Genomic DNA, 26,836 nt, shown 5'->3' on the forward strand with positions numbered 1-26,836 from the left:
AGACTTCAACACTCACGGGGATGGGGCATCCACAGCTTCTCTGAACAACCTATTCCAGCGCCCCCCCGCTCCCCACCCCCGGATATCCCAGCCAACGCCACTCACTCCCAGCCGCCTCCATTCCCGCCGCCTCCCCCCTGACGCCCCTGGGGGAGGAGGCGGAGCCTCCGCCGCGCTCGCGGCCCCGCGCGCGGGATTCACTTCCGGCCCCGCGCCCTCCCCCCCCTCCCAGCGGCGGCGGCGGCGGCAGCGAAGGAGTTCGGAAGTTCAAAATGGCCGCCGCGGCCGAGCCCGAGCAGCGACCGCCCGAGTAAGGGACTAGCTGGGGCTGGGGGGGAGTCTTTTCACCGCGGCGTCTCGGGGAGGAGGAGGGAGGCGGAGGGAGAAGCGCGGGCGAGGGGACTGAAGCGGGGGGATACATACACGGGACGGGGAGGACGAGAAGCGGCCCGGGTGGAAGTGGCGAGGGAGGAGGAGGGGATGAGGAGAGTAGGATGGGGGAAGGCGGCCGCCCCGGGGCAGAGTGGTTGCTGTAGGAGCGGCTGGGCTCGCGGCGAGGCGACCCGGCGGGGCCGGGGACACTGCGTTCGCCCGTGGATCCGGGAGGGCCGCGCGGGAGGGGGAAGGGAAGGGAAGCGGCGCCGGGAGCGGCGGGCGCGTGTCCCTGGGAGTCCCGCGTGCGCCTTCCCGCCCCAGGGGCGCTGCGGCCACGGGGAGCGGCGATCGCCGCTGGGGAACCGGGTTTGCCGGACAGGGGATCGAGGGTGTGTTGGGGGGGCGCCTCCTCCGCGTGGCTGCGAGGCCGCCGCCGCCCGGCGCGCAGGACTTGGGCATCCTGAGGTGGGTCCGGGCCGGCGCTGCCCGGGATTCCCCCCCCCGCCACTCACACACCACCCCGCCCCCCCACACGCCCTGTCCGAGCGGGGCCGGGGGCGCTCCGGGCCAGCGGGTGCCTCGGTGGCGCCCCGGGGCCGCGGAGCCGCTGCCCGCCCTGCGGCGAGCCCACCTCCCGCCCGCCTTCCTTCCCCCGGGCCCCGCCGCTCTCGCGGTAGGGAAAGTGCCTGTGCTGCGGGAAGCAGAAAGCGATTTGTTGCCGCCAGCCCCTCCTTCCAGCCCTCGAAATGACTGGCAACTCCCGGCTCCCGTTGGGAAGCGGAGATCGAGCTGCCGCCTCCCCGCCAGACCGGGGCTCCCGGGCGTGCGTTTTCCTGGCACCCTGGTTAGTGCCGTGTGGTTTGGGTTTGTCCCCACTCAGGAGCTCGTGAACACAGTCTTCTGGAAATTTTGCCCAGAGTTAACATCCTAATGATTACTCTATCGCTCTTCTTCGCTGTATAAATATTTTAGCTGTATAAACTGCTTTCTGTATTTTTTCTGCCTTAAAAAGTTTTGATTTGAGGCTTGATTTTATCGTTGATCGTGGGAGTGGAAAACGAGTGAGGAAATAGGGTGGGTGTACGTGTGAACTATGTAAAACACATGAGTGTTTACTATTGCATAGAGAAAGTTAACTAAGTGATGAGATAGAAGCTGATGATAGGAACCTTGTATGTAGGAAAAGATGGGTGAAATCTCTTGGAAAAGATGGGTGAAATCTCTTTGCAAATCCTTATGAACTTCCTATCATTCTTCTTTTTGAATTCTGAAGTAGGAAAAAGTAGGGCTATAACAAGATCAGGTCACAATTTGTCTCTATTTAAAGCCATTAGTGCCTAAACATGCACATACTAAACTACCTCAACTCCTTCTAAAATCTTCTTAAAAGGTTTCTCATCCACGTCAATACACCTCTGAAGCGTTTAAATGAAGTAAAAGCTTATCCACATTTGGATGGAATTACTTGAAATGAACATATTCCTGTACCTGAAGAAAATCTGAACTATTTCGTGCATATTAATGAACTTAATAGTAATTTTATTGTTGAGTTACAGAGGCAGCTGGCAGTTGTATTGGCAGTCTGTAATGGCCTGAGATATTGCTAGGGTGTTATATCTCATCTGGTGCCTTCTCTGCCAGCTTACTTTTCCAGAATTTAAGATGAGGTTATTACATAACTTTAAAATACATGCGATATAATAAAATAACTTCCTTAAAGGTTTCAGTGTCACTTTCTGCTATTAAGAGAAGGAAGACTCTGCTACAGTATCCTGTATCCAACTTAAAGAAATCTTGAAAGATGCATAGTGCCCTTAAAATTCTCCTTCTGACATTTCTTTGCCCTTTAACCAACTTATATCACAGACATACTTGCTCGGGACTGCAAATACAAGTGGAAGTTCTGCATTTAATACTTTTTCTTCCCTTTTTTTTTTTTCTTTTCTACCCAATGCAACTTAGAGTAAGTTCTTTTTAAGGCAGATTTTCCTCTTTTGTTCTGATATTCTCTTGTCATAATGGTGTGCAGTATCAGGAGGATACAATTAAGAAAAAAACCTTTCTATGTGCCTTGAATAAGCAGAAGTAGTGGTGAAGATCTAAAAGAAAAGGCGTGTAGCATTCTGTCTGAAGTCTCTGAATATTGCATGTTTTTAACTCAAACAGTCCCTTAGGAAGTTTCTCATTTCTGAGCACTAAAATGTTAATGGTTTTAGCAAATAATTTTAGTGTATGTTGCAGAAAAGTCTGTATTATTACTAGTTCTAGAATTTGCATTAACTCAAGCTGGAGAGAGTCAGTAACTGTGCGTGTTTGAAGACCCTGTCCTGAATTAGGATGACACTAACCAAATTTATAGTGAGGTGCCGTCCTTTAGACCTGGCTTATAGTATCTCTGGTACATTTGTTCTACCAGATCATTGATCATAACCTTCAGAAACAACTGTCATATGAAACTAGTCGAGTTCAGAAGACAATTTTGACATTTCTGTGTACATTCACCTCCTGCTTCTGACTGTCATGTGTAGGGGATTTGTTTTCAACTAATGAGGCCTGGGATACAGAAAGAGCAACATTTAAGTTCTTAAAGTATTAGCTAGTTTGCTTAGTGAGCTAGTATTAGCTTAGTTTGTAGAAAGGTGAGCTCTGGCACCTGTAATATTTGGAAACAGATTTCAAAAGGCAAATGTCTGTCTTAACACAGACAGTAACTTGATTGATGTTCTGAAGGAGATCAGGAGGTATTTGCTAAACAGTGTAAAAAACCTGTAGTTAAGCCAGTTTCACTATCTATGGAAGATAATATAAGGGAATGTGTAACATCAAGTCTAAATTTTGTCATTTTCAAAGTTTCTACTTGAAGAAATTATACTTAATTGAAACTATTCTTTTTAGAAGAAACACTGCTGCTGCAGACTTATTTTCAGCTGTTTCACTCAATGCCATTTTACAGGTAGAAAGATTACCACACTTTTTTCGAAGCTGCTATCTGCTGTATAGTGTCAGAAAGCTGCTCTGAAAGTAGACTTCCTTAATTTATACTGTTCCTCAATAGTGTTCCCTGCCTTGCATAAATAATACAAATGTGTAAGAAGAGTTCTTGATTTTCTAACAGGTGTGTACACTTACAGAAGGAAGTTTCAGTTAAGGGAGTCAGTCAGCTCTGAGTGAGATTTTACAAGAAGGTTTTGTTAGCTGGTCAGCATCATCCCTTGAAATAAATTTTGATCTTTGGAGCACAACTGTTTTCTACCATTGGAAAATACTTTTAAAATCCATAGCTTGGATTAGGCATTGGAGTGGAACAGCAAGTGAAAAAGATAATGATGGACTGACAAGATATGTAAATATGCAGCACTGTTGTATGTTATTAACAGATATTGTCAGCATTGAATCTAAAGGTGTGAGCATTGATTCCACCCACATATCTTGTTTTGTCAGTGCATTTGCTGTATCTTCCTTCTGTAGTATTTTGCTGTGCAGCAGTAACTGTCTGTTTGTGAGGAACTGTATCTGCTGTTACAACTTAGTTAAATGAGTCGTACATTTTTAATTCTCCCAAAGGTAAGTGATTAAATGCCAGTTAGTTTTTGTGATAAAAAAGGTTGTTGACTTAACATGAGATGAAAGACTGCAGCAAGTTGATAGTACTGATCTCTTTATTTTTTTGCAGGGTTGAGGATGCTGAGGCATCCGAGAAAAGTGTAAATGAAGAAAATGGGGAAGTATCAGAGGCAGACCAACCTCAGAACAAGCACACCCGACACAAAAAAAAGAAACACAAACACCGAAGTAAACACAAGAAACATAAACATTCTTCAGAAGAAGACAAGGACAAAAAACATAAACACAGACACAAACATAAGAAACATAAATGGAAAGAGGTGGCTGATGCCTCTGACAAAGAAGGTGGACCAGCTAAAAGAACTAAAATTGATTTTTTAGCTCCTCTGGAAGACTTGGAGAAACAAAGAGCATTATTGAAAGCTGAACTTGAAAATGAATTAATGGAAGGAAAAGTCCAATCTGGGATGGGATTAATATTACAAGGTTATGAGTCAGGATCTGAAGAAGAGGGGGAGATTAATGAAAAAGCACGAAATGGAACGAGACCTACAGCAAAGTCAAACACTAAGGGGAAATTAGAACCTGTGGACAATAAAACTGGTTCCAAGAAAGCAAGTAAGAGTGAATCAAAAGAAAGGACTAGGCATAGGTCTGACAAAAAGAAAGGCAAGACAGGAGTTGATGGAGTCAAAGAGAAGACAACTAGAAGCAAGTCAAAAGAAAGGAGGAAATCCAAAAGCCCTTATAAGAGAAGTAAGTCTCAAGATCAGACAAGGAAATCTAGGTCCCCAATGCTTAAGAGGAGATCTCAGGAGAAAAACAGAAAGTCTAAATCTCCTCCAGAGGATAGAAATAAGGCTGATGATAAAAGTAAATCAAGAGATCGCAGAAAGTCTCCAGTTGTTAATGAAAACAAAAGCAGAGATCGTGGCAGAAAATCTAAATCTCCAACAGAACTAAGAAGCAAATCCAAAGATAGAAGATCACGGTCCAAAGATAGAAAACCTAGGAGATCAGAGACTGACAAAGAAAAAAAGCCAATTAAATCTCCTTCTAAAGATGCTTCTTCAGGGAAAGAAAACAGGTCCCCCAGACGACCTGGCCGTAGCCCAAAAGGAAGAAGCTTATCTCCCAAACAACGTGAAAAGTCAAGAAGAAGCAGATCCCCTCTCTTTAATGATCGTAGATCTAAACAGAGTAGATCCCCCTCTCGAACCCGGTCTCCAGTTAGAAGACTGAGGAGTAGATCTGCAGAAAGGAAAAGAAGAGAATCAGAAAGGAGGCGTCTTTCTTCTCCCAGGTAGCTTAAAGATGTCATGAGCCATTGCAAAAATGCATCATGGGATAAAATATCTTCTAGTTCAGTGCTTACCTCCTTGTTTTATTCTGAAAATAGCTATTAAAAAAAGTAATCAGGTTGTGCGTTATATTGTGAGCTTACTTTGTATGTACTTAGTTTTTTTGAAAATACTCCCAGCTGTCAGACAGGCAAATGCAGCTTGTGGTTGTTAAAGTGCTAAGTTATTTTCTGCTCACACCATTACTGGGAACAAGTTTTATAACTCGATGTTCTCCTTTCTATCACTTAGTTGGATTCAGAATTTGGCTTCTATTCTGTTTCTTTGTTAGTAGTTCTGTTGCTTTCAGAAATTTCTTTGGAGTGAGAGTCCTCTCTACTTTTACATATTACTGTTGGCTAAAAGTGGGTAATTAACCCCATTTTCGACTCAAAACCCTAAGATAGAGTCAGTATGCATGAATGTAAGCAAATCTTCTATATCAAGATGTCCCTCTCAGTCTCTTTTTTTTTTTTCTTTTAAAAGTACTGTGTATTTTTCATCTGCTAGAGGGATGGTAATGTTGCTTTGTTATCAGACTGTTGTATATAATTAACATGTTTTGCATACACTTAAAGGAGAAGAATGGAAATCTATTTAGTGTATGGGTTTAGCCTTGGCATTGTTTAAAGAAGACAATTAAGCCTAAGAAAGCAGTTACCTTGAAATTGCTATGAAAGCTAATAATGCCTGGATGGTAAGTTTCCAGGAAGAGAACAATGTAAGTGTATGCCTTTTTGGAAGTTAACTCATTAGCTGTAAAAAGTTCAAGAGGCAGAAGAGTTCAGCAGTGCATAATGAATGTTTTGAAACTTTCTATCATGGGATTTAGCTTCACCGAGTCTGAGAATTAAGAACGAAGAAGTATAAATTTTAAACTGGAATTAGAACCACAAAGACTGAGCTCAGTAAATAAGCACCAAAAAAATGTGAAGGTCTTTCAGCCTTAATCACTGAAGGTTACTCTGGTTTCAAGTATGGGGTATCTTCAGGTACAGGGTATCTTCGGGTTCTTTGGAGAATGGCCCCAGTGGTGTGAATCAGATTAGGTAAATATTGTAAATGCTAGCAGTTTGTCTGGCTGCTTTCTGGTGCATCAGGAATGTATTGGCACAACCACCTATTTTTTTGGCGTAGTATTTGACTTTTCTTCTGTAACATTTTGCATCTTTCAGTTTTCATTCTTCATGACAGCTTGCATTGCAGCCAGTTTGAATTGGTTGTCTAGACACTTCAAGTGATGCATGTGTCTAGAATTTTGCTGTCAAATCCTGTAACTCTGTGGTGAGCAGCATGTGAGTGGGGGACTAAGAAATATTTTCTGCTGGAAGTGTTTGCAGATCTGCAGAAATAATGTTTCTTTGTGGGACATCTGAACTAATTCCAGCTATGTTAGAGTTTTAACTACCTGTAATTACTCAAACTGCCAGAGAATTTCAGGAGGTTTCATGAAGAGTTTTGACAAAAAAATCCCAGTAATTTAAGTTTGTTTCCAGTGTTCTAATCATGTACGATACTTCTCGGGTCTTTGACTGAAGTTATTTATTATATGATGTTACTATGAATTCTTAATCAGCTTCTACTTTTTATCTCATCCCTGTGATGCCTGAACTGGTTTATTTTTTGTAACAGATATTTTGATTGGGTTTTGGCAGTACAACCACTTCATTAGCCAGGAAGCCTGGAACTCAGTTCATCCTGTGACTTTTCGTGTAATATTGTTCACAAGAACATAATACAAATTAATTGGGCTAAAGGTATCAGCCTATTCAAGCATTTGAGTACAGTAATTTTTCATAGAAACTGCCAATACTCTGCATATGTGTAAATTTTCCTTCTGCCCCAGTGTTTACTATTTTGCATCAGTTTTGTATGCCTGATCATTATATATAGCTAAGGTAACTGAAGCTGATCCAGCTGTCTCAAAACAAACAAACAAAATTACAGAATGAGTGCAATTAATCTTTCAGACCCCAGATATTTTGTTCATTGATGAGATATAGCATCTGTAATAAGTTGTTCCAATTTGATTAAAAAAATTGAAAAATAAGGAGTGGAGAAAAAAAATTAAATAGAGTAGCAACATTTTCTTTGAAATAGTGTGGACCTATTTTCAAAGAATTTCTGATGCTGTCTCATTAGAATAGTTCTTAAACACTTTTAACTTACATTCATTCCAGTTTTTGATTGAAGTCTTGCTGTCTTGCAGTTAAGCTTTTTAATGTTGTTGTCCCATCAAGGATTTTTTTCCTTGAATAATTGTGAATTCACAAGAATGAACAAATTTTGAGTAGTATATAGAATCAAGCTTGAATTATTTTTTTAATTTGAGAAGGGTTAGTTTACGTGTTAATTAAGACTTCTAGTTTTCATCTGCTGTATTAGAATGTGTGAAATGTTGGAGCCATGCAGCTCCAGTGCCCCAGTTGAAACAGACATCAATGTCACTACTGTGAAGTAGCATGATCCTAAGCATAAATTTCAATACTGTGTTGTAAAGATGCTGAAATAATCCTCAATAATAAGGTTTTGGGCTTTATGTATTGTTTAAATACTGTTTCTGATAAACATGAAAACAGGCCACTATTTATGTAAGTCCTAAAAAACAAGCTTTGTTTTAAAACCTCTCTTAGTTGCATGGTAGTAATTAGCAAGCTGTTTCCATACTTGTCCCGAACTAGTCCGATGTGGGGGCACATACTTCCCAGGGTGGGGAGAGACACACAGGAAGGGCAGCCACCTTTATGGCATACTTATCCATCTCTCTCTCAGAAGCCCATCTGGTGGTCCCTCACCTGCAGTAAGACTTTTTCAAGTGAGTATTTAGAGGGAACTGTGATTTTTGTTGTTTTCAGCTTGCTCCTGATTTTTACTACCACTCTCTTCCTCTGTTTTAAGAACGCGGACCAGAGATGATATTTTGTCAAGACGCGAAAGATCGAAAGATGTTAGCCCACCCAGCAGATGGTCCCCATCCAGAAGAAGGTCTCGGTCCCCCATTAGACGGAGATCTCGCACACCCCTTCGGCGTAGCCGATCTCCAAGGAGGCGGAGTAGATCTCCTCGGAGAAGGTAAACACAACCCTGTATTTTCAAGTGTGTTTTGTAAAGCATTACTGCAAGAGTAAGGGCTGCTATCTTGTCTGTAAAGACTATGGGGGTTTTTTGTCCATGTTTGTATGTGTTAACATAGTTGAATTCATTTTATTCTCCATGAATTAAATTGTTTTATTACTTGGAGTCATTACGTACCTTTATGTTTTATGAATAGATTTTCCTTCTTTTCTTCAAAAAAACAAACCAAAAACCCCAAGATCTAAATCCTTCTTACTATCAACAGGGATAGAGGCCGAAGAAGTAGATCTCGCCTTCGAAGGAGGTCCAGGTCACGTGGTGGCCATAGACGTAGGAGCAGAAGCAAAGTTAAAGAAGACAAATTTAAAGGTAGTCTTTCTGAGGGTATGAAAGCTGAACAGGAGTCTTCATCAGATGAAAAGTAAGAATTAATTTCTAACTTGCATTGATTATTGAAAAGCTATAATTCCACTATTACTGAGAATGAACTAATACTTATCTTCATGGTGTAGTTTTTGAGTTGTTACCTAAAACCTTAATCATGTTTTAGTACTTGTGATCTTGTCAAATTACTGCTGAGATGTTCTGAAAAACTTTGGAATATGGGAAAAATATCAAGACCTTGGCTGGTGGGCAGACCTGAGGGGATGATATATCACTAGGTTTGTTAATTCAGCTCGATCAGTATCTTGTGAAAACTTTTGGTGTGATTACTAAAGCTTACTGCTCGAGGAAAAACTGTAATAGCTGAAAGGATTCATTGCTGTCTGCAAATTGTGTTTATATTTGCTAAATATCTACTTATTCAGTTGTGCAAGACTATGCATTCTTAATCAAATTATTAAGGAAAGGATGCTGCAGTGAAAATGAAGAAGGTTTTTTGTTTGTTTTCTTTTAAAAGACTGCTGTTAATTGTTTGCAATTAAAAATGATCTACAGAATGTCCCAATGAGATACTAAGAGATAAATCTTCTCTGTAAGGAAATGTAAATATACACACTGGGATTCAATACACAGTAGCTTTCTGAGTCAGTTGAACAATATTGTTCAATATCTTCTGTGGTTTCTACACCAAAGAACTGTGTTTGGTAGCATTCAGTAGATAATCTTCTGTTTATGAGGTTATATAAAAAAATAATCATGTTTTCATAGTCTTGAAGACTTTGATTTGGAAGAAGAGGATGAAGAAGCAGAGATAAGACAAAGGAGATTACAGCGACAAGCAATTGTTCAGGTATATGGTTACAGACACTAATTTTATGTTTGTAGTGTAAAATGTTGGGATAAAGTAAGGTTCTTTGCCTATTGCTACCTTACAATAGTAATTACTGTCGCTATATTTTTCCGATTAATTAATTGTAAATGTTAGTCTCTGTTAAACTTTACACTTCTATTGAAACAGCATTGCTTTTAAGACTGAAGTGATTCTTCTGTGAGTCATTTTTTGCTTCACTTAAACATCTCTGACAGTCTTAGGACATGTTAAAAATATTCTTACATTATTTTCATTTGTAGAGTTTCTTCGTAGCTATATCACTGATATAATAATGTCAGTGTAGCTCTAAGTTATATATCAGGTTTTTTCAAGTAGAAGTTGTCCTTGTCGGTTTCCAAAGTTTCATAAAGCCGCTGGCGTGGGTTCCTCCCTTAAGGTGGAACATGTATCAGTAGTCACAGATGTAGTACGTGATTGAGACCCCTGACAGGGAGCTGTGACCAAAGGGAATGAAATTGTAGAGCACAAGTCAGGTATCTCTTTTCAAAGGTGAAATTTGGCACACAATCAGAATATAGCAAGCAAAATGCTGTAGCATATTTATTTAATGATGTACAAAACCACCGGTTTTAGTGTACTGCTTATTTTAAGTAGCACTAAAAATACCACTCCTGATTTGAGCTTTATGCAAAGCCCACTGTAAAATCCTTCAAAACTATGACTGAGAAAAACCATATAAATTCTTATTAAAGGCCTGTTACACCTGATGTTAGTGCATGCAGGAAGAAAATTCCAGAGCTGCATTCCCTAAATGAAAACCTCTGCTTGTATTATTGAATAGTTTGACTTTGATACCTGAGTGGTATCAGCGTATATTCAACTTGGTTTTTAGCTTTTGGGGTAGGAAGTGAGGTTTGTATAATTTTGTAGTACTTAAGGCTAAAAAAATTGTAAAGATGTTGTTTGAATTTTTTTAATGCTTCTGAAATTTTTCAACATGAATGAATGAATAAATAGGATTTCCAATTCAAATAAAAAACATGAATCTAAAAAACTGCTTTTCTCTATCGTAACACTAATAAAAATGGGAAAGATTTTAGAATGCAAGACATAATTAATTTTTCTTCTGAGGCTGTTTCAACGTTTGTGTGCCTGAATGGCTTAGTAATAAATCTGTTGCTGCTGACAGTTTGTTGTGCATAACCAAGTAGTTAATTTTCGATAATAATCGCTTTTTATAGAAATGTGAAGTCCTAAAGACACCCATGAATTTTTCAGTCTTATGGTCTGGGCTGTGATGCATTGTGAAAAAAAGTCAATTTTCAAAAGTTGTATCCCATTCTGCAAATAATCTTGTCTTTAGAGATGTAGGTGATTCTGAAGGCAAAGATTAAGGTTTAGCACAAGCCGTTGAAAGGGTGGGTATGAAAATGCTTAAATTGTGATAAGCTGTGATGGTGACATTAAAAATTAAATTTATTTTTAGAAATACAAGGGCCAGACAGAAGACAGTAATATATCTGTACCATCTGAACCAAGCAGTCCTCAAAGTAGTACACGTAGTCGCTCGAATTCGCCTGACGACATACTAGAAAGAGTAGCTGCTGATGTTAAGGAGTACGAACGGGAAAACGTGGACACATTTGAAGCATCAGTAAAAGCCAAGCACAACCTCATGACAGTTGAACAGAACAACGGTAAGATTCTGAAATCTGTCTAATGCAATTTCTGAAAGCTCAGGCATTTGCTTAGTTTCTTTACATACTTCCAGACTTGGAAGTAGGTTGACATTTTGGATGGAATTTATGAAAGTTTTCACAAATATTATGGTACTAAAAATAAAAGATTAAAATAAAGCTTCCTCATTAGGAAGGATAATATGAGTAGAACTTGTTCTCTATATTTCTAATAACTCTTAACACAATTTGTGCTATACCTTTGGAAGAGCAAATAGCAATGTCTGTCTTTATAGTTAAGAATCACCCTTCCAAATTTTTTTTTTTTACTCATGCATGTTGTTTTCTTAGAAGCTTAATGTAGCCTAGTCTTTATTTTGGGTGAGCTGGAGATTATGCTTCCCTTCATATAATCAATTGTACAGCAATATTAAAATAAAATAAATCTTGATATAAAACTTGCCTTTTGCCAGCAGCAGCAAAGGGAAAATGGAGCATCTCCGAGTGCACAGTGTAATATTGAAAATCTGTTGCTTTTTTTGTCTTTTGAAAGTGGATTACTGTACATCTTCCAAGTAGTCAAAGGTGTGTCTAGCTGCTGTGTGGTTATACATGAGATAGTTTAAACTACTTCAGTTTCTCTTTACAGTTTAGTTGCAAGAGCACTGTTTAACAAGGGCTGTGGAACCTGCCCAGCCCCTCAGAGGGAAATAGTTGGATAGTGGGTTGTATTTCATGTCATGCACCACACATATCTTTGGGGGCTAAATACACTGTCTTCTACTGGATGCTTCTCTTCCATTTAATGAAGCTGTGTCTCTTTGGGACTGCTGTACTGCTCTGTAGTTTGTCCTGGTGTTCCCTTGAGGAGTGTGTTTTCAGATTGTTCTCCTACAACAGTTGTGAAAAGAACTGTCCTATGCACTTTATTTGCATACCACGACTTTAGACTTAGTCTTCTTATGTGTAACAGACAATAAATTTTTTGAGTTTTGTCTAAGCATGTACTGCTTTCTAATTTTGTGTACTAAAGCATATGAAAAATATAACCCTTAACTACATAGACATTTTCCACATAGACACATGAAAAAGGTTTCTAAAAACACATCCGTTACACTCAAGTCTTGGAATTTTTCATTTAGTGATGGGATCCTGGGTCGGAGGTGGCTGTAACAACAACTGAAAGCAGTGAAGTGTCTTTCTTTGCAAAAACCATTCTTTTTCTATCCTGACTTTTTACAGGGCCAGAGCAAAAAGTTGCTAAGAAACTAGGTAATAACTCATTGTAGCCCAATGCAAGTGTGAGTAATGGGAACTAAAAAGAAAATTTGAGGAAGTTTCTGGAAGGGTCTGTAGCTCAGAACAGTGGTGTAACCTGTCTCCCCACAAGTGTCAGGTGATGGGTCTATATCTTGAAACAGCAGTATCAGCATGATGGCTGATTTTTTGATGCTGTCAGATTTCAGTCTAGTTGTTTTGTGTGGAAGTGGTTGGTTACATGCATCACGAGACCCTGAAGCCTCTGAGCTTAACCATTTATTTTTCTCCATTGCTTAGTATCCTGAAGGGAGTGTCTGTGATTTGCCATGTTCAGGAAGGGCTGCTGCCATAATGTGTGCTATGAAACAGTTTGAAGTTTGCTTGCTTTTGCTACTATGTACTTAATTTATATTTCTTTGCTTTTATCTTATCAACCAAGTAAAATGTCTGTGGGATTTAAAGATGATTAAAAGGTGAGAAAGGGATAATCTTGCCCACATTAAAAATGTTTCCATTTAACACAATAGTAAACATTGTATTTTACAAAAAGCTACACACCAGGTCCTTTTTGGCAGAGTTGGAGAAAACATTTTCCAAAGAAGCAACGTCTGGGCTTTACAACTTTGGTTTTTTCCAAAATACCATGTGATTAGTAGAAAAGCCTGAAGTTGTATATTGAAAACATGACTATTTTTTGTTACATATATGCAGTCGTTTTATACTTGTTTTTATATGTATATATTGTTATTATTTGTAGGGATTGTGTACATATTTAGCTTTTTTCCTTTCTGCTGTGTGAATTACTTGAAAGCTATTACACGTAGTTTTTCACAGAAGTAAAATTTTTGAATGTTTTAAAGAACTAGTCTGAGTTTTATGTTCTAGAATGTGAAATATGTGAAATGGTATTTGCTAGAAACATTAGTAGAGCTTCCTGTTTGCCAACTTACCGATCTTAGACTATGTTGTAAAAATACCAAGTGTCAAATTATACTGGTAGCAAAGTTATCATTCGACATCTTTTTCATGTTGAGTAATCTAAATTTCATTTTAAGGTTCATCTCAGAAGAAACTGCTAGCTCCTGATATGTTCACAGAATCAGATGATATGTTCGCTGCATACTTTGATGTAGGTAATTCTTGGAGATTAAATGTACGATCTCTTTCTGCTTGATTTTTGTTAGTCACTGTCACTTGAGTGCTGTGGGAACTTTGATTTGTAAAAGCATGTGCAGCTAAGTGGATTGTAGGTTCTGAATCTTTTTATCAGCCAAGTCGGACAAAGTGGTTCTTAATTAGTATTTCATTGAAATAAAACCTGCTGAAATTAGTGCGAGTTTTACCAGAGGAAGCAATTGGGGAATTCACCTGCTGTTTGAATAGGACCTATAATGGCATAGGGCAAAAACATGAACCTATTTATAAGTTAAGCTTTTTGTTAACATTACCATGTTGCACTGTTCTGTTTTCAGAGGTTCATGTGTGATTAACTAAAAAATGCATAAGATATTTTAATTGTCTAATGATGCTATGTTGGAATAGTCTGGTGGTTTGTTTGGTGAGGTTTTTTGGATGGAAAGATATATTTCGTGGTTTTACTTTTGCACTATTCCATCAGCTTTTCTCTACATGTGCTGAAGTGACCTGGAAATGTTGGTAGCCCAGTGACTAGTTTTGAGACTTTATGTGCCATTTTCTATAAATCCTCTTGCATTGTTGCTGGTTGACAACACTAAGAAATAAGTCAAGACAGGAACTTTCTTCTTAACTTAAAAATTTTCCAGTTAATTTTGGTTTATGACCAATATAATGAATTATAACAAATGTGTGTGTGAGGGTGTATTTTTAAAAATTCAGAAGTTACAAGTGAGGATTTATATGGCTTGTAAGTAAGCAGTTCCCCCTTCCAGAAACCGTTGTTCAATTGAAGATATTCTTTGCAACTCATAGTTTGGAATTTGTGATAAAATATTGCCAAGTCTGTTAAGAGACGTGAGCAGCAGTTGTAGTAATGTTACAGTTTTATGTATAATAGTATGAAACAAGTGCCATTGAATGAACCAAAATTCAAGGCTTAAAGAGTTATATTTTCCTTGCAAATTGCTAAATTTTTTATTTTAAACATACTGTAAATAAGAAGTCTTACTTAGATGGTCCAAAATGTGCATTCTAATGTGACTTGTAAAAAATATCTTGTGGGTATTAATTGGAACTTTACCTGTTTATGTTTAATAATGCTTCTGTTGGTTGATCTCATCCTCTTTCCTTGCATCAGACTTTAGATACTGGTATGTAAATAGCTTTTTATGTAAAGTTGTTTCTCCCTCCTACAAGATAAGTGTGTTTGTATTGGGGAGAGGAACAGTGTTTCAGTAGGGGGAAAAGGGCTTTGGTAAGTAAACATCAAGGAAAAACACAGAGCACACAAGCAAAGCTGTTACTTTTCTTTTTATTTCAGAGTGCTCGTCTAAGGGCTGCTGGGTTTGGAAAAGACTTCAAAGAAAACCCCAATCTCAGGGATAACTGGACTGATGCAGAAGGCTATTACCGTAAGTGGTATTTGTTGATCAGTAGGGACAGATAGAATGAGAGTGCTGAATGGGGAAAATCCTCATGGAAAAGTACTGAAATGTTATTCTAATGTAGGTATACCACAGAGCACTCTCCAATTGTGTAATGTAATGGATGAAATGAGCATGCACATTTTAACCTGAGTTATCAAAGGACTCCAGATTTACAGAATAGCCATTTGTTCCCCATAATTTCCACAATAATTTGTACACCATAAAATTAAAGGATTTTGCCATTTACCCTGTTTTTTTGTAATTATAGAGAATGGTTTATTTTTCATGCAAGTTTTCATGAAACGTTCCATTGCATATGTCACTCATAATTTGAAATTGCCTGATTTTATCCTTCAGGTGTTAATATAGGTGAAGTTCTAGATAAACGTTACAATGTCTATGGTTACACTGGTCAGGGAGTCTTCAGTAACGTAGTGCGAGCCAGGGACATGGCGAGAGCAAACCAAGAAGTAGCGGTTAAAATCATCAGGAACAACGAACTTATGTAAGTAGTGTCTTTGTTTGATGATAATAATAAAGCATGTGTGACAGTTGGAAGGTTTTTTTCATGATGTGATTTGAATCTCCCTTTGTTTCAAGTGAAGTAACAGATTACAGCTGTGATTCCTGCCTTTTCTGCTAAATTTGAGCCAGATAATGGGAAGCGCTTGAGGACTATGTATCCACTCTTCTTTACAGCTATCGCAGGAAGAAGGGTACTTGCATTTTCTTCAGGCACTTTCTCATTTGCAAAACTGCAGGGAATAGCCATGGCAAGGAACAAGGTTACAGTTAATTACGAGGCCTGCCCGGACTTAAATTTTTTGAGATGGGAGTCCTGGACTGTAAAAAAACCTTTTTTTTTTTGATGGACCAAATTGTATGTGGCAGGCTGTGGGTTGGATCCCAGTCAATCATCTGCAATTTACAAAACAACCTCCATACATTAATTATTTTTGTATCTTTTCTATATACATAAAAAGGGATGAGACTCACTGTTGAAATAAAAAAAAATGAGGTCTTTCAGAATGAACATTAACAAATATGATCTATTAAACTATGTTATTTGAGGACTTGTCTTCAATGTTCATTTTCAGTATCTGCTGCAGTATTTCTGCAGTCATTTATTATGTCCTCTTCTGCTACAGACAACTTTAAAGAAAATCTTTTCTATGCATTTTACCTTGGAAGTTTTGAGAATTGTCTTACTTTTTGTATAACTGGATTATTTTTAGTTATGTGAATAAGTATCTAGAAAAGTTTTAAAAACTAAAGGGGAGTGATAAGCTATTTTAGTTTGGTATGTTGTATAGATATTAAGCTTGGGTGTGTAATTGAATCTATAATCAGTTCAGCTTAAATCTTCTTTTAATGATGTGATTAAGTATTTTTCAAAAAAAAAATAGACTTCTCAGGTGAGTGCTGTTTGAAATTTCAGTGTCATATTACAAGAGGAAATCCAGTTTTAGCTTTGCATGCAACTGGGAGTGAGGAGGAAGGGATAAGTAGGTTACAAGGCACAGTGAAGATGAGAATTAAATAAACTTAGCCAGTGTGTAGACACTGACACCAAACCCCTGTTGTGATTTTAGTTTTTTTAATATGTGGTACATTAAGTAATGACAAGACACTTTTCATTCCTGGATAATTATAACCACACAAGTGAATATCTAGATTTAAAAAACTATTGGAATTTATCTGATTTTGTTTTGTAATCACATTCCTCTGTTTTCAGGCAAAAAACTGGCCTAAAAGAACTGGAATTTTTAAAGAAACTCAATGATGCTGATCCTGATGACAAGTTTCATTGTCTGCGGTTGTTTAGGCATTTCTACCACAAACAACATCTCTGTCTGGTATTTGAGCCACTCAGGTAAGATGACAAATGTTTGGGGTTCTCTGTAAAAGGTAAAGTAGTACTGAGTGTTCTTTACCTTTCCAGTTTAGGCTATTGTTTTGGTACTTTGTTCTATTGCCAAGATTCGAGAATGCATGGAACTTTCAAACAACAAAAAATAATTATCTGGAGGCACAAATCCACAGACTACTGAACTACTTCTGATTTCCTTTAAGCATTGATGTAAGCTTTCTGCCTGGAAAATATTTGAAACAAAATAATGTATTAAAGGTGGTTCCTCTCACCAGTACTGCTCTTTAAGTTTATTAGTTTTCATAATTCTTTGTTTTAAGGGTTTGTATTAAGCCCAGAGCAGGTTTAGCAAACGCTGTATATTCTGTGAAGAATGTGTATATGTGTATATATATGTAAACAGTCTGAGGAAGAAAATTGTTACAGTGGTTTCTTTTCATGTTCACTTTCTGTTTAAGTAATTAAGCTCCTTTGACACATTAATTGTAGACAGTTTCACGATAGATACAGATATGCTAATTGTCTTAGTCCCCATTCCTGCTTGTTGTTCATATCCTATGTTTTCTGTGTATGTCATATTTTAATTTTTGCCATATTTGGGATGAAGATAAGTTATATGGTGAAACAATGCAAATTTTATAAAATTACTATGGTATTTCCATTAATAACCCATATAACAAATTAATTTTTTTGTGCTGCGCTATCTCTTTATAACGCACTTGTATATTATTTATATACAATTATGCTTTTGTCCTGGAATTATGGTCTTTTTATCTGCTGTTTAAGTCGCCAAAAATTCTCTTCAACTTTTGCATGCTTTCTTTTTCATTTATTTCTGAAGAAAATGAGTTCAAAGGCTTTACAGTTGTTAAGAAAATGCTGTTCGTGTGCAAATAAATCCTCTCAAACTAAAATTGAATAAAAATGTGCTCTGAACTAAGTCAGTCCAGTGTATATACAGTATGGGATAGATCTTGACCAATCTTTTTGTTTCATTGCTGTAGCTAACAGTAGTATGTTAAGTTGAACGCTGCTTTTCTCAAAAGATATTTAAAGCTAACTGGTTTGTTCAAGTTTGTCTTACAGTTTAGGAGGCTGCTGTGTTTTTCTTTGTTAAGATCCTTTCTATTCTTTCGTTCTCCCTGTCTCTTAACAGTATGAATTTACGAGAGGTGTTGAAGAAGTACGGGAAAGATGTTGGACTCCATATTAAAGCAGTGCGTTCCTACAGCCAGCAGTTGTTCCTGGCTTTAAAACTGCTTAAAAGATGCAATATCCTACATGCAGATATTAAACCAGATAATATTTTGGTAAGTAAGAAATAATTGAAATTTATTTTGCACGGTATATAGTGTACAATGACATATTTGAAATTTATATCATTTGGTTAATTTAGGTGAAGTCAAAAATTACTGAAAATATTTCAGGTTTATACTTCGATATAAAATGATATTGTGATATAAATAGCAAGTAGGAAATATAATAAAACATCTAAATAAAATCTTTTTCAAACGAACGTGAATCCACTTGTATCTTTATAGAAAGCAGATTTTCCAAAGTAAGACAGTGTCTTTTCTTAGGAGAAATACTTGGAAGTTTTCCATTGATAGTTGAAAAATGTTCTTCCTTTGTGTTAAATGGAAGTAGGTTATTTGAGTCTGGATGGAGATTTTGTTTATGTGAGATAACAGGGAAAGGTCCTTAATTCCTCTTTTGTCTTAGGGCATGGGAGCTACATCAGAGAAATCCAAGAGATTTCCTTTGGTTTTCTTGGAGGTCATCCCTGTGACAAGCTCAGATTTTTAATTTATCTAGAATGTCTTCGTATTACAATCACAGCATTAAAATTTACTATGCAAGCATGAAATATTTGAATAATATGCTGTTTTAGGAGTGGTACTCTGGATACTGGAGTTTCAAGTCTAAACTGATCAAATTTCAGTACCTGGAATGAAATTTGGGTCCACCAAGGATATTTTGATCAGGAAAAAGTACCTGAAACTGACCTCTTTTTTTTTTGTATTTTGTAGGACCTGAAGGCATTAACTGTCACTTTCAATTTGAGAAAGTTTTACAGTTTTATTACAATACAGACAGGAAGGAAACTTCCAATTTAAAGGCTGAATATTTGTCTTACCTCTGACTTAAATATATTATCACTTTCACAGTGCTGTTGTCAATTCTGTCTGCAAATGATGCTAATAGATATTTATGTTTAATTTTCAGGTGAATGAGTCTAAAACAATACTAAAGCTTTGTGATTTTGGATCAGCTTCACATGTTGCAGATAATGACATCACACCCTATCTAGTTAGTAGATTTTATCGAGCTCCAGAAATCAGTAAGTACATTTTGGATTCTCTACATGCATCACATAGCAAGTAGCAGATGAGAATTCGACTTAAATTTACCCTCAGGTCTTAGCAAAACATGACTCTGGAAATACGATGGCAGTCAGAAATTCAGACTTTGAAAGCACTTGTATGACTTTTCATGTGTGGTGGTGGTCAGCTCAGTGAGGATGGGGAGATGTCATTCTGTTGGGTTATAGTTTTAATTTGTTTTAATTTGTAGTAATTGTTCTGACTTGGTTTTTTGCTGATTAGTTTGGTGGTAGGTAAAGTATCCCTTTCTAAAATAGCGATATTTTAAAATTTTGCATGCTTCTTTTATTTTAATTCCTAAGAGGAGCAGCACCAATATAGTTTAGAAATCATAATTTTTTCATCTGTCTGCTTTTGTGATATTGTATGGCTGCTATTGTGGAATTAACTGGTATTGCTCTGTTTCAGTTATAGGAAAAATGTATGACTATGGTATAGATATGTGGTCTGTAGGCTGCACGTTATATGAGCTTTATACAGGAAAAATACTGTTTCCTGGCAAAACCAATAATCATATGTTGAAGCTTGCCATGGATCTCAAAGGAAAGATGCCAAACAAGGTAAGAAAAATAAGTGCATTATTTTAATTAATATCTGAAACTGCTGCAATGAACAGTAGAACATATATTCTTTTTTCTCCTGGAATTCTGTTTTTTATCATGTACATCTTCTCTTAACAGTAAGTATCAGATGTTGCTCTGACTGTGTAATTGATATTGATTTAAAATCTTATAAAGTGAAAGTATACAGCTTCTTTTTCATAGACTAAGTATAAAGTGAAAGCAGAAACCTTCTAAGCACTGACCTGAAAAAAAAATACGTAAGTCGATGGAAGATACTGTCCTTTTTCAACTGGTTTTAACTGTATTTTTTTTACTCAATCTAGAGATTTTTTCTTGTCTTTTTGGTATATTTTTCATTAGTATTAAATTATTCATGTTGTGATAAGTTAGTAGACATGGATGCTAATTGCGAAATACGTAAGACACAGAGAACTTGCCTGAAACTCTTACCTCTTCCTCATTTTCCAGATGATTCGAAAAGGTGTGTTCAAAGATCAGCACTTTGATCAAAATCTCAACTTTATGTATATAGAAGTAGATAAAGTGACAGAAAGGGTAAGTCCTCAATGCGTTGATTAACTCATTACTTTTTTCCAAGCTTTCCTACTGTTACAGTCTTTCAAACACGCCCTGACATCTTAATTAAAAAAAAACTTCGTAAACTAATAATATGTCCTTTTGCAGCAGTATGGACTGATTTATATAGTTACAAAATGCCAAAAGATATTTTTTCCTACCGTGTAAGAACACAATTAAGAGAAATCTAGGTTTAATCTGGTAGATGTACAGGATATCTCCACATAATCTATTCTTACTAATAAAGAAAATTGTGCCTTCATTTTATAGAAGAATGTCCAGCATCAGTATGATGTGCTTATGTTGTATGAGGTCACTATTAATTTTGGTATCATTGTAACATATTATATTTAACAAGAATCACGGAATTAGTGGTCAGATACGGAAATTTTCCATATCTGGAAAGTTTCTCCTCTGTTCTCAGCTGAGATGTTGGGTTCATGTATGCACCTGCTGTTGGTGGCCTACCCCCGACCAAGTTCTTTCCGCTCTTTTCTCTGCCCACACGATGGTTTATGAGGCTGTACTGTGGAAGGGTGTTGCTGCTCAGATATGAGACAAGCCTGCAGAAAAGCTGCTGCTGAAGCTCTGTAAAAGGGATGGATGGGGGTTTGTGCATTATTTCTGTTCTACAAGGTTGCCATTTTTGTGTTCGTAGGAGAAAGTTACTGTTATGAGCACCATTAATCCAACCAAGGACCTATTAGCAGACTTGATTGGGTGCCAACGACTCCCTGAAGACCAGCGTAAAAAAGTACACCAGCTAAAGGACTTGTTGGACCAGATTCTAATGCTAGACCCAGCTAAACGGATTAGCATCAACCAGGCTCTACAGCATGCCTTCATCCAGGAAAAAATCTAAACCAGATGAAGAATTCTGTTCAAAGGGTTTGAGTAACTAAGACACAAAGACTGAAGAAATTTCACAGCAGTTATTAATGTATATAAACATAAATATTTCCCCTGCAAAGTTGAGGAAGAAATGATACATTTGAATTAACATCAAGGCTGATATTTCTTTTAGAAATGTTAGAGTAATTCTGTTTTGTGTCTTATGTGAAAATTTTCACTGTAGAACTGTTTTAATTGCCAAGACTGCACAAAAGTACAATGCTAATGTATATGGTTGCAGTTCGTATATATTATAAAAAGAAAAAAGCGTCTGTTATAAAAAAAAAAAAAGAAAGAAAAAAAGAGAGCAGTAATACTGGGTGGTTGATTTGTTTTAAGCAGACTTGGCTTCATTTTTGTCTTTAAAAAATGGCCAGCATAAATGCTATTTATATTCACATTTTCCTAGGTGTGTGTGTGCAGGCCACAGCAGCATGCCCTTGGTGTAGTCAGTGCCGAAGGGGGTCTGTTCCTTCTTGAGCCTGCCCGCAGGGATGGTCTCCTCTTTTAAAGCAGGTTGTGTACAACTTTCAGTACACTGAAGGTAAGCTAACCCATCAACATCACCGGTGTTTAAGCTGTTATTTTACTGGAACAACTGACAAATGAGAGACAATAGCATTGTGGCAGAATTCCCTGCATGTTTGATAAATGATCTTGTTTTATTTTCTGGCATTGCAACCGTGGCATAGTTACAACTTCTGTTCTGTTCATCACATATAAAACTTGGAGAGAGCGCACTTGATGGATAGAGCGCCTTCAGTGTACTGTTTCTTATTACTTTAATTTTTTTAATCAACTTGCTATAGACTTTGTATACATTTTGTTAAATACAGTTCACTATGACATAGAACCAATACTTACAGAAGAGTTTTCATTTAGTAATTACATATGTTGGGATCTCATTTGAAAGACCTTATATCTAAAGGATAGATAGACAACATAAAGAAATTTTTAACTATTTGTATGTCATTTTGAAAGTGTACTGCTTTATGCTAAAAGTGTTTCATTTGTTCATTGTTTTCATTATTTGTGATCATGTTGTCTTTCAATACAGGCATAAACCTTCCACTCTTGAACAAAGCAGCTGCTTTTTAAAAGCGGTAATTGCTTCTTTACCTTTTATTTCTTTTGTAAATGAAGCTTTTCTTTAAGAAATGTGACTTTAAAGTGTTGTCTCTTGCATAAAACAGTTGACACTTACTTATTGTAAAGTGAAGATTGTTCTGCTGCATGTAAAGTGGACCATGCAGATTTCTGTATGTTTTCAGTATGCATCATTAGATAATAAAGTCTTTTGTGAACAAGGCATTTGTAGCCATTTTTAAAAGAATCTGTCTTCAGTGATGGTAAATCAGGTAATTCGTAAGACCCACTCCTGCATTTCCTATTAATCATTTAATTAAAGGAATTATTAAATGTTATGATCTTTGGGAGAGCAATAGGCTATGTTAATTGGATATATAATTATCACTGCTTAAACAAAAGCAAAGCAAAAAACCCTACAGATACTGTCTGTCTGCTTTCATTGTAATTAAATTATTCCTGTAGGACATGGGATTAAATTCAGGCTTTAACTAATGTTTGTGCTGTTTTTCTCACTTTTCCTTTTGATGGTGCTGAAAGAGAAAAAAGGAAAGCGAGTCACAGGCCACTCAACGCCTACTCCATGGGTCTGATTTGCTGAGACACCAACTTCACCTTCCTAACAAGGTTATTTCTGACAGCATGTGTAGATAAACATTTAGCAACGAGTTAAAAAAGCTTGAGACAGTTCATTATACAGGGTGAGGAAAACAGAATCAAACTTTTCAGGTCCATACTGCTGTTTTAATGTTCTCTTTGATGATGTTAAGAAGTTCGTCTTTTCATTTTTTATTAATATATTCAAACAAGCTGTGAAAAACCCACTGGTTTCACATACTTTATAATACTTTGAACTAAGAAGGATTTTTGTATCCATCTAGGTACATAATGGCAACAATCATGCACTCTTAGTGCACTCAAGAATGGAAAAATGCCACAAAGCAGGTCATTCTGCTGGTGGGGAATACCCCACCGAGGAGATGTAATGAACTAACTACGAAAACAAGCATGAGATGGGTGGTTTTGTATGCCTATTTGGAACCTTTAACCTGTCTCTTCTCAATTTATTTTGTAAAATCCCTAATTAAAAACAATCTCTCCTTATTTCCACATATTAAGGTATCTTTTTCATACAGGAAATGAAAAAAGTTAGCTTTCACATTTAGTGAAACACTAGTTGCTTAGTAGTTAAATACAGAAAGTATAACTTGCACTTTTACAACATAGGCAGCGCTTCTGAGGGCACTTTTGCAGAGATTAGTAATAGCGTGTTCTTTCTGTTGCTTTGTACTTTATTCTTAAAATAGGGATATGAAACAGTGAAATGAGTTGGTGATACAGAAACAAAGCAGTAGAAAAGATGCCCCTTAATGCCTACAGAACTGTTATAAGCTATTCTGGAGAAGCATAAAGTTGCTCGTTTACTTGTTCTTTGTGTTGTAGGTGCAGCTCAAAAGAAGATGATGGCTACCAGAAGACATGAACAAAGGTTTCTGTCCTATAAAAGATATGAAAAATACTCTTCATCTAGTTCTGTCTTAAACTTTTAGTTTCCAGCATTTCAGTTTAGAATTGATTAACACTGCTGCAGTACTGATAAGTGCTAAAACATACCTGCTGTATTAAAATTTGTTACATAGATTGTTTCATTTCTGGTTGGAGAGATTTTTTTTTTTATTGTGATTAAAAGTAGGTAAATAAACATTACCCTTTAAATGTAGTTTTCTTAAAATGATAGGATGATCAGAACAAAGTCTATGACACTTAGGAAAAAATCAGCCATTATATTTGGTTAAAATGTGTGCATTAAGTAAATATTTAAGCAGATTTTGTGCTTTTTTCTTTGACTTCAGTAGGTTCATTATATATTTTAATTCTGTCAAACTTAGTTGTTGATACAGAGACTAGCTGGCAGAGGTTATGCAAAACAAGTGGATTTCAGTTCCTCATGCAGCTGATACTTCTTGTTGGCAACAAGAGAAGATCTTTAGCTCTGGCTTCAAAAACCTCTGGAATTGAGGACTTTGTGACACTCTTAAGGAACACCTCCAGTTTTGGGCAATACCTGTCCCAGTAGCTTGAGGTCTCTGAGGAGAGTAGAGTAGCTGCAGCTGCCACTGCAGTCAGCTGAATTCTCATGGTTGTGGCTGGGTGCAAGCAGAACAGCTGTGCTACAGAGTGAACTATTTCTCAGCTGATCTAAGAGGGAGGATAACTTAATCTTTTCCTCCTGTACACAAAGATATAATTCGTATCTTCACCAGAGGTCCTCTGTACAGAAAGTTTGGCTGAAGCTACTGTGCTGATTTCTGTTTCCTTCTCCCTCATGGTGACAAGGAGCTTCATATTTCACATACTCAGTTTGCCAAGCATTCAGAAAAAACAAGATTCCAGCCCTGTGGAATTAGAATGTGTTTTTATTACCTTGGAGTATACTACTATAGTTTAAGTATTAATTACCATTTAAAAGTTTCTAGTAGAAGATAATGATTCCTTTAAAACCTTTTTAATAATACTTTATCTCCGTACATAGGGTAAGTGGCATTAAACCTCTGAAGAACCTTTATGTGTATATTGACCCACACACAGAAGGCAGACCAGTCTGTGATACTGCTGGAGATAGAGGGATCTTCTACAGTATGTGTAAAGTTGTAATGCGGGTGGAGGATGTTGAGAAGTGGCAATTGCTTGAAATTAATAAACTATGCTTGAAACTTGCTTACATCCTGTCTTCTGTTGTGCTTAAAAATGTCCTACTACAAAGCTGTGAAGTATATGAACAATTTTTAAATATGCTAAAAATAAAGTATAATTCTTTGAATGGGGTTATCTGCTCAGGTGTAGGAGGCATTAAAGAAATTGGGGAAGAAGGCTTCCTAAGTATGTAAAATGGAGCTTTTGTTAGGTTGCCTCTCCCCCAGTTTTGGAAGCCCTCTCAGCACCAAATAATTCATGTGGATTCACTTTGGGTTTTCCCTGTGCCTTTTTTTATCTTTTATAGCAAGATAATAGCCTGTATGAGTCAGGGGATGAAAGAATTGCATTGGAGTACAGTGAAGAGAAGTCATACATACAGATTAATCTTTATAAGGAAAAAAAAAACAGTCCAATGGGAGTAGCAGCATGGTGAAGTGGGATAGAGTGTGTGCTTTCCTTTATTAACTTGTCAATTATGTCACATTATTAATCTTAACTATGTTTGTGTGGGGGTACAGAAGCAAGACTACCAAATGCATCTCCTAGACTTTCATGTCCTTAAATAACTAAGACTTAATTTAAACTTATGACAAATACTTGTTCTAAATGAAAACTTTTGCCCTTCTTTCTGTCATACACCTTTTGAATTCTTCATTATCTTGATTATTTCTTCATAAACATTGATTTTGATGGTTGGGGCCCAGATCTTTCTACAAAGTAGGTATGAGATAATTATTCATAAAATAGTGAAAACAGAGTATTTACAAAGGTTCAATTTAAGGCTGCTTATGGGCAGGTAGAAATAAATATGTCATAACTGATACAGTCACTGTCTACAGCTGTTCATGGTTCAGTCTTAAAAGTGTGACTTCTCAAGTGAGAGTCCAACAAAGGTGGCTTTATGTTCATGTAAAAATAAACTAGGGTCACTGAGGACAACTGAAGTATACCCTGTTTAAAGAATGGGACTGATACTAGCTACCAAGAATAGTAGGAAAAGAAAGGCTATACAGCTTTACAGAGAAACAAGAAGTTAATAACGAAGGTTACTGGGCACACTAAGGCAGAGAAAGCTCTTCAAAAAAGAAAGCACTCTTGATTTCCGGTAACACGTCAAAAACCTAATCCCATATTCTTACAGGAACTGGATCTTTTCATAGATTTAGTGAAACTCTCTTTGACATGTTCTACAAGTTTCTGAAAGCCAATTTAAACCTGCAGCTACAATAGACCTGTCACTTTGCAGAGGCAGATTTATCACAGAATCTGATACGTTACCTGGCAGAAGTATGATTTCTTAGAGGATGCAGGTGAATTTCTTCATTGGTGAAAAGAGGTAATCACCCTACGTCACCTTCTGTCTAAGCAGCATAAAGGGTATCTAATAGCCTGGGTTTGACATTCTGCATATCCAGTTTTCAAACAGACATTGATGCTCTTTGCTCTACCACTTGGAAAACTCCCTGCCTAAATGGGAAGTGGAAGGGGGGTAATTAGCACAAGCTGGAAATACAGCCACTTCATTCCTTGCACCCTGACTGGAGTATTAGGATCTAAAAATGGATTGGTGCAGCTTCTACAGATAACACTGGAAGGAAAATGCTCTGAGGAAAGCAGCCTGTCCTGTAGGCTGCTGGAAGTGAAGGTGATGTGATATGAAGCCAGCAGCACATACCGAACAGATTACTCAGGCAGTGAA

The 26,836-nt window shown here is 37.3% G+C and overlaps 1 protein-coding gene across 3 annotated transcripts; it reads left to right on the forward strand.

Annotated features, from left to right (window-relative positions):
* The first annotated feature begins 191 nt into the window (after positions 1 to 191).
* Positions 192 to 25,162, forward strand: PRPF4B (pre-mRNA processing factor 4B). Of its 3 annotated transcripts, XM_017828758.1 has the most exons (19): positions 217 to 310; positions 4,049 to 5,242; positions 8,178 to 8,351; positions 8,620 to 8,775; positions 9,507 to 9,588; positions 11,057 to 11,267; positions 13,562 to 13,635; positions 14,965 to 15,055; positions 15,428 to 15,575; positions 16,806 to 16,943; positions 18,097 to 18,250; positions 19,167 to 19,281; positions 19,733 to 19,884; positions 20,356 to 20,442; positions 21,122 to 21,898; positions 22,412 to 22,457; positions 22,981 to 23,067; positions 23,884 to 23,929; positions 24,974 to 25,162. In XM_017828758.1, the coding sequence occupies exons 1-15, from the start codon at positions 273 to 275 to the stop codon at positions 21,323 to 21,325; spliced, it is 3,018 nt and encodes a 1,005-aa protein (XP_017684247.1). In that variant the 5' UTR covers positions 217 to 272; the 3' UTR covers positions 21,326 to 21,898; positions 22,412 to 22,457; positions 22,981 to 23,067; positions 23,884 to 23,929; positions 24,974 to 25,162. The 3 variants fall into 3 exon arrangements, with proteins under 3 accessions (XP_017684249.1, XP_017684247.1, XP_017684246.1); XM_017828757.1 differs by lacking the exons at positions 22,981 to 23,067; positions 23,884 to 23,929; positions 24,974 to 25,162 and having other exon boundaries at positions 21,122 to 21,403; positions 21,764 to 22,684; XM_017828760.1 differs by lacking the exons at positions 22,981 to 23,067; positions 23,884 to 23,929; positions 24,974 to 25,162 and having other exon boundaries at positions 192 to 310; positions 21,122 to 22,684.
* Positions 25,163 to 26,836: the final 1,674 nt, after the last annotated feature.

This window comes from Lepidothrix coronata, unplaced genomic scaffold (assembly GCF_001604755.1).
Source record: "Lepidothrix coronata isolate B3197 unplaced genomic scaffold, Lepidothrix_coronata-1.0 Scaffold152, whole genome shotgun sequence".
NCBI lineage: Eukaryota > Metazoa > Chordata > Aves > Passeriformes > Pipridae > Lepidothrix > Lepidothrix coronata.

What these genes read in the sequence shown, in the direction of transcription:
- PRPF4B (XM_017828760.1), top strand. Translation starts at nt 273, where the DNA reads ATGGCCGCCGCGGCCGAGCCCGAGCAGCGACCGCCCGA. An exon ending in CCCGAGCAGCGACCGCCCGA is followed by an intron (nt 311 to 4,048) that starts GTAAGGGACTAG and finishes ATTTTTTTGCAG; the next exon opens with GGTTGAGGATGCTGAGGCAT. An exon ending in CTGGTATTTGAGCCACTCAG is followed by an intron (nt 16,944 to 18,096) that starts GTAAGATGACAA and finishes GTCTCTTAACAG; the next exon opens with TATGAATTTACGAGAGGTGT.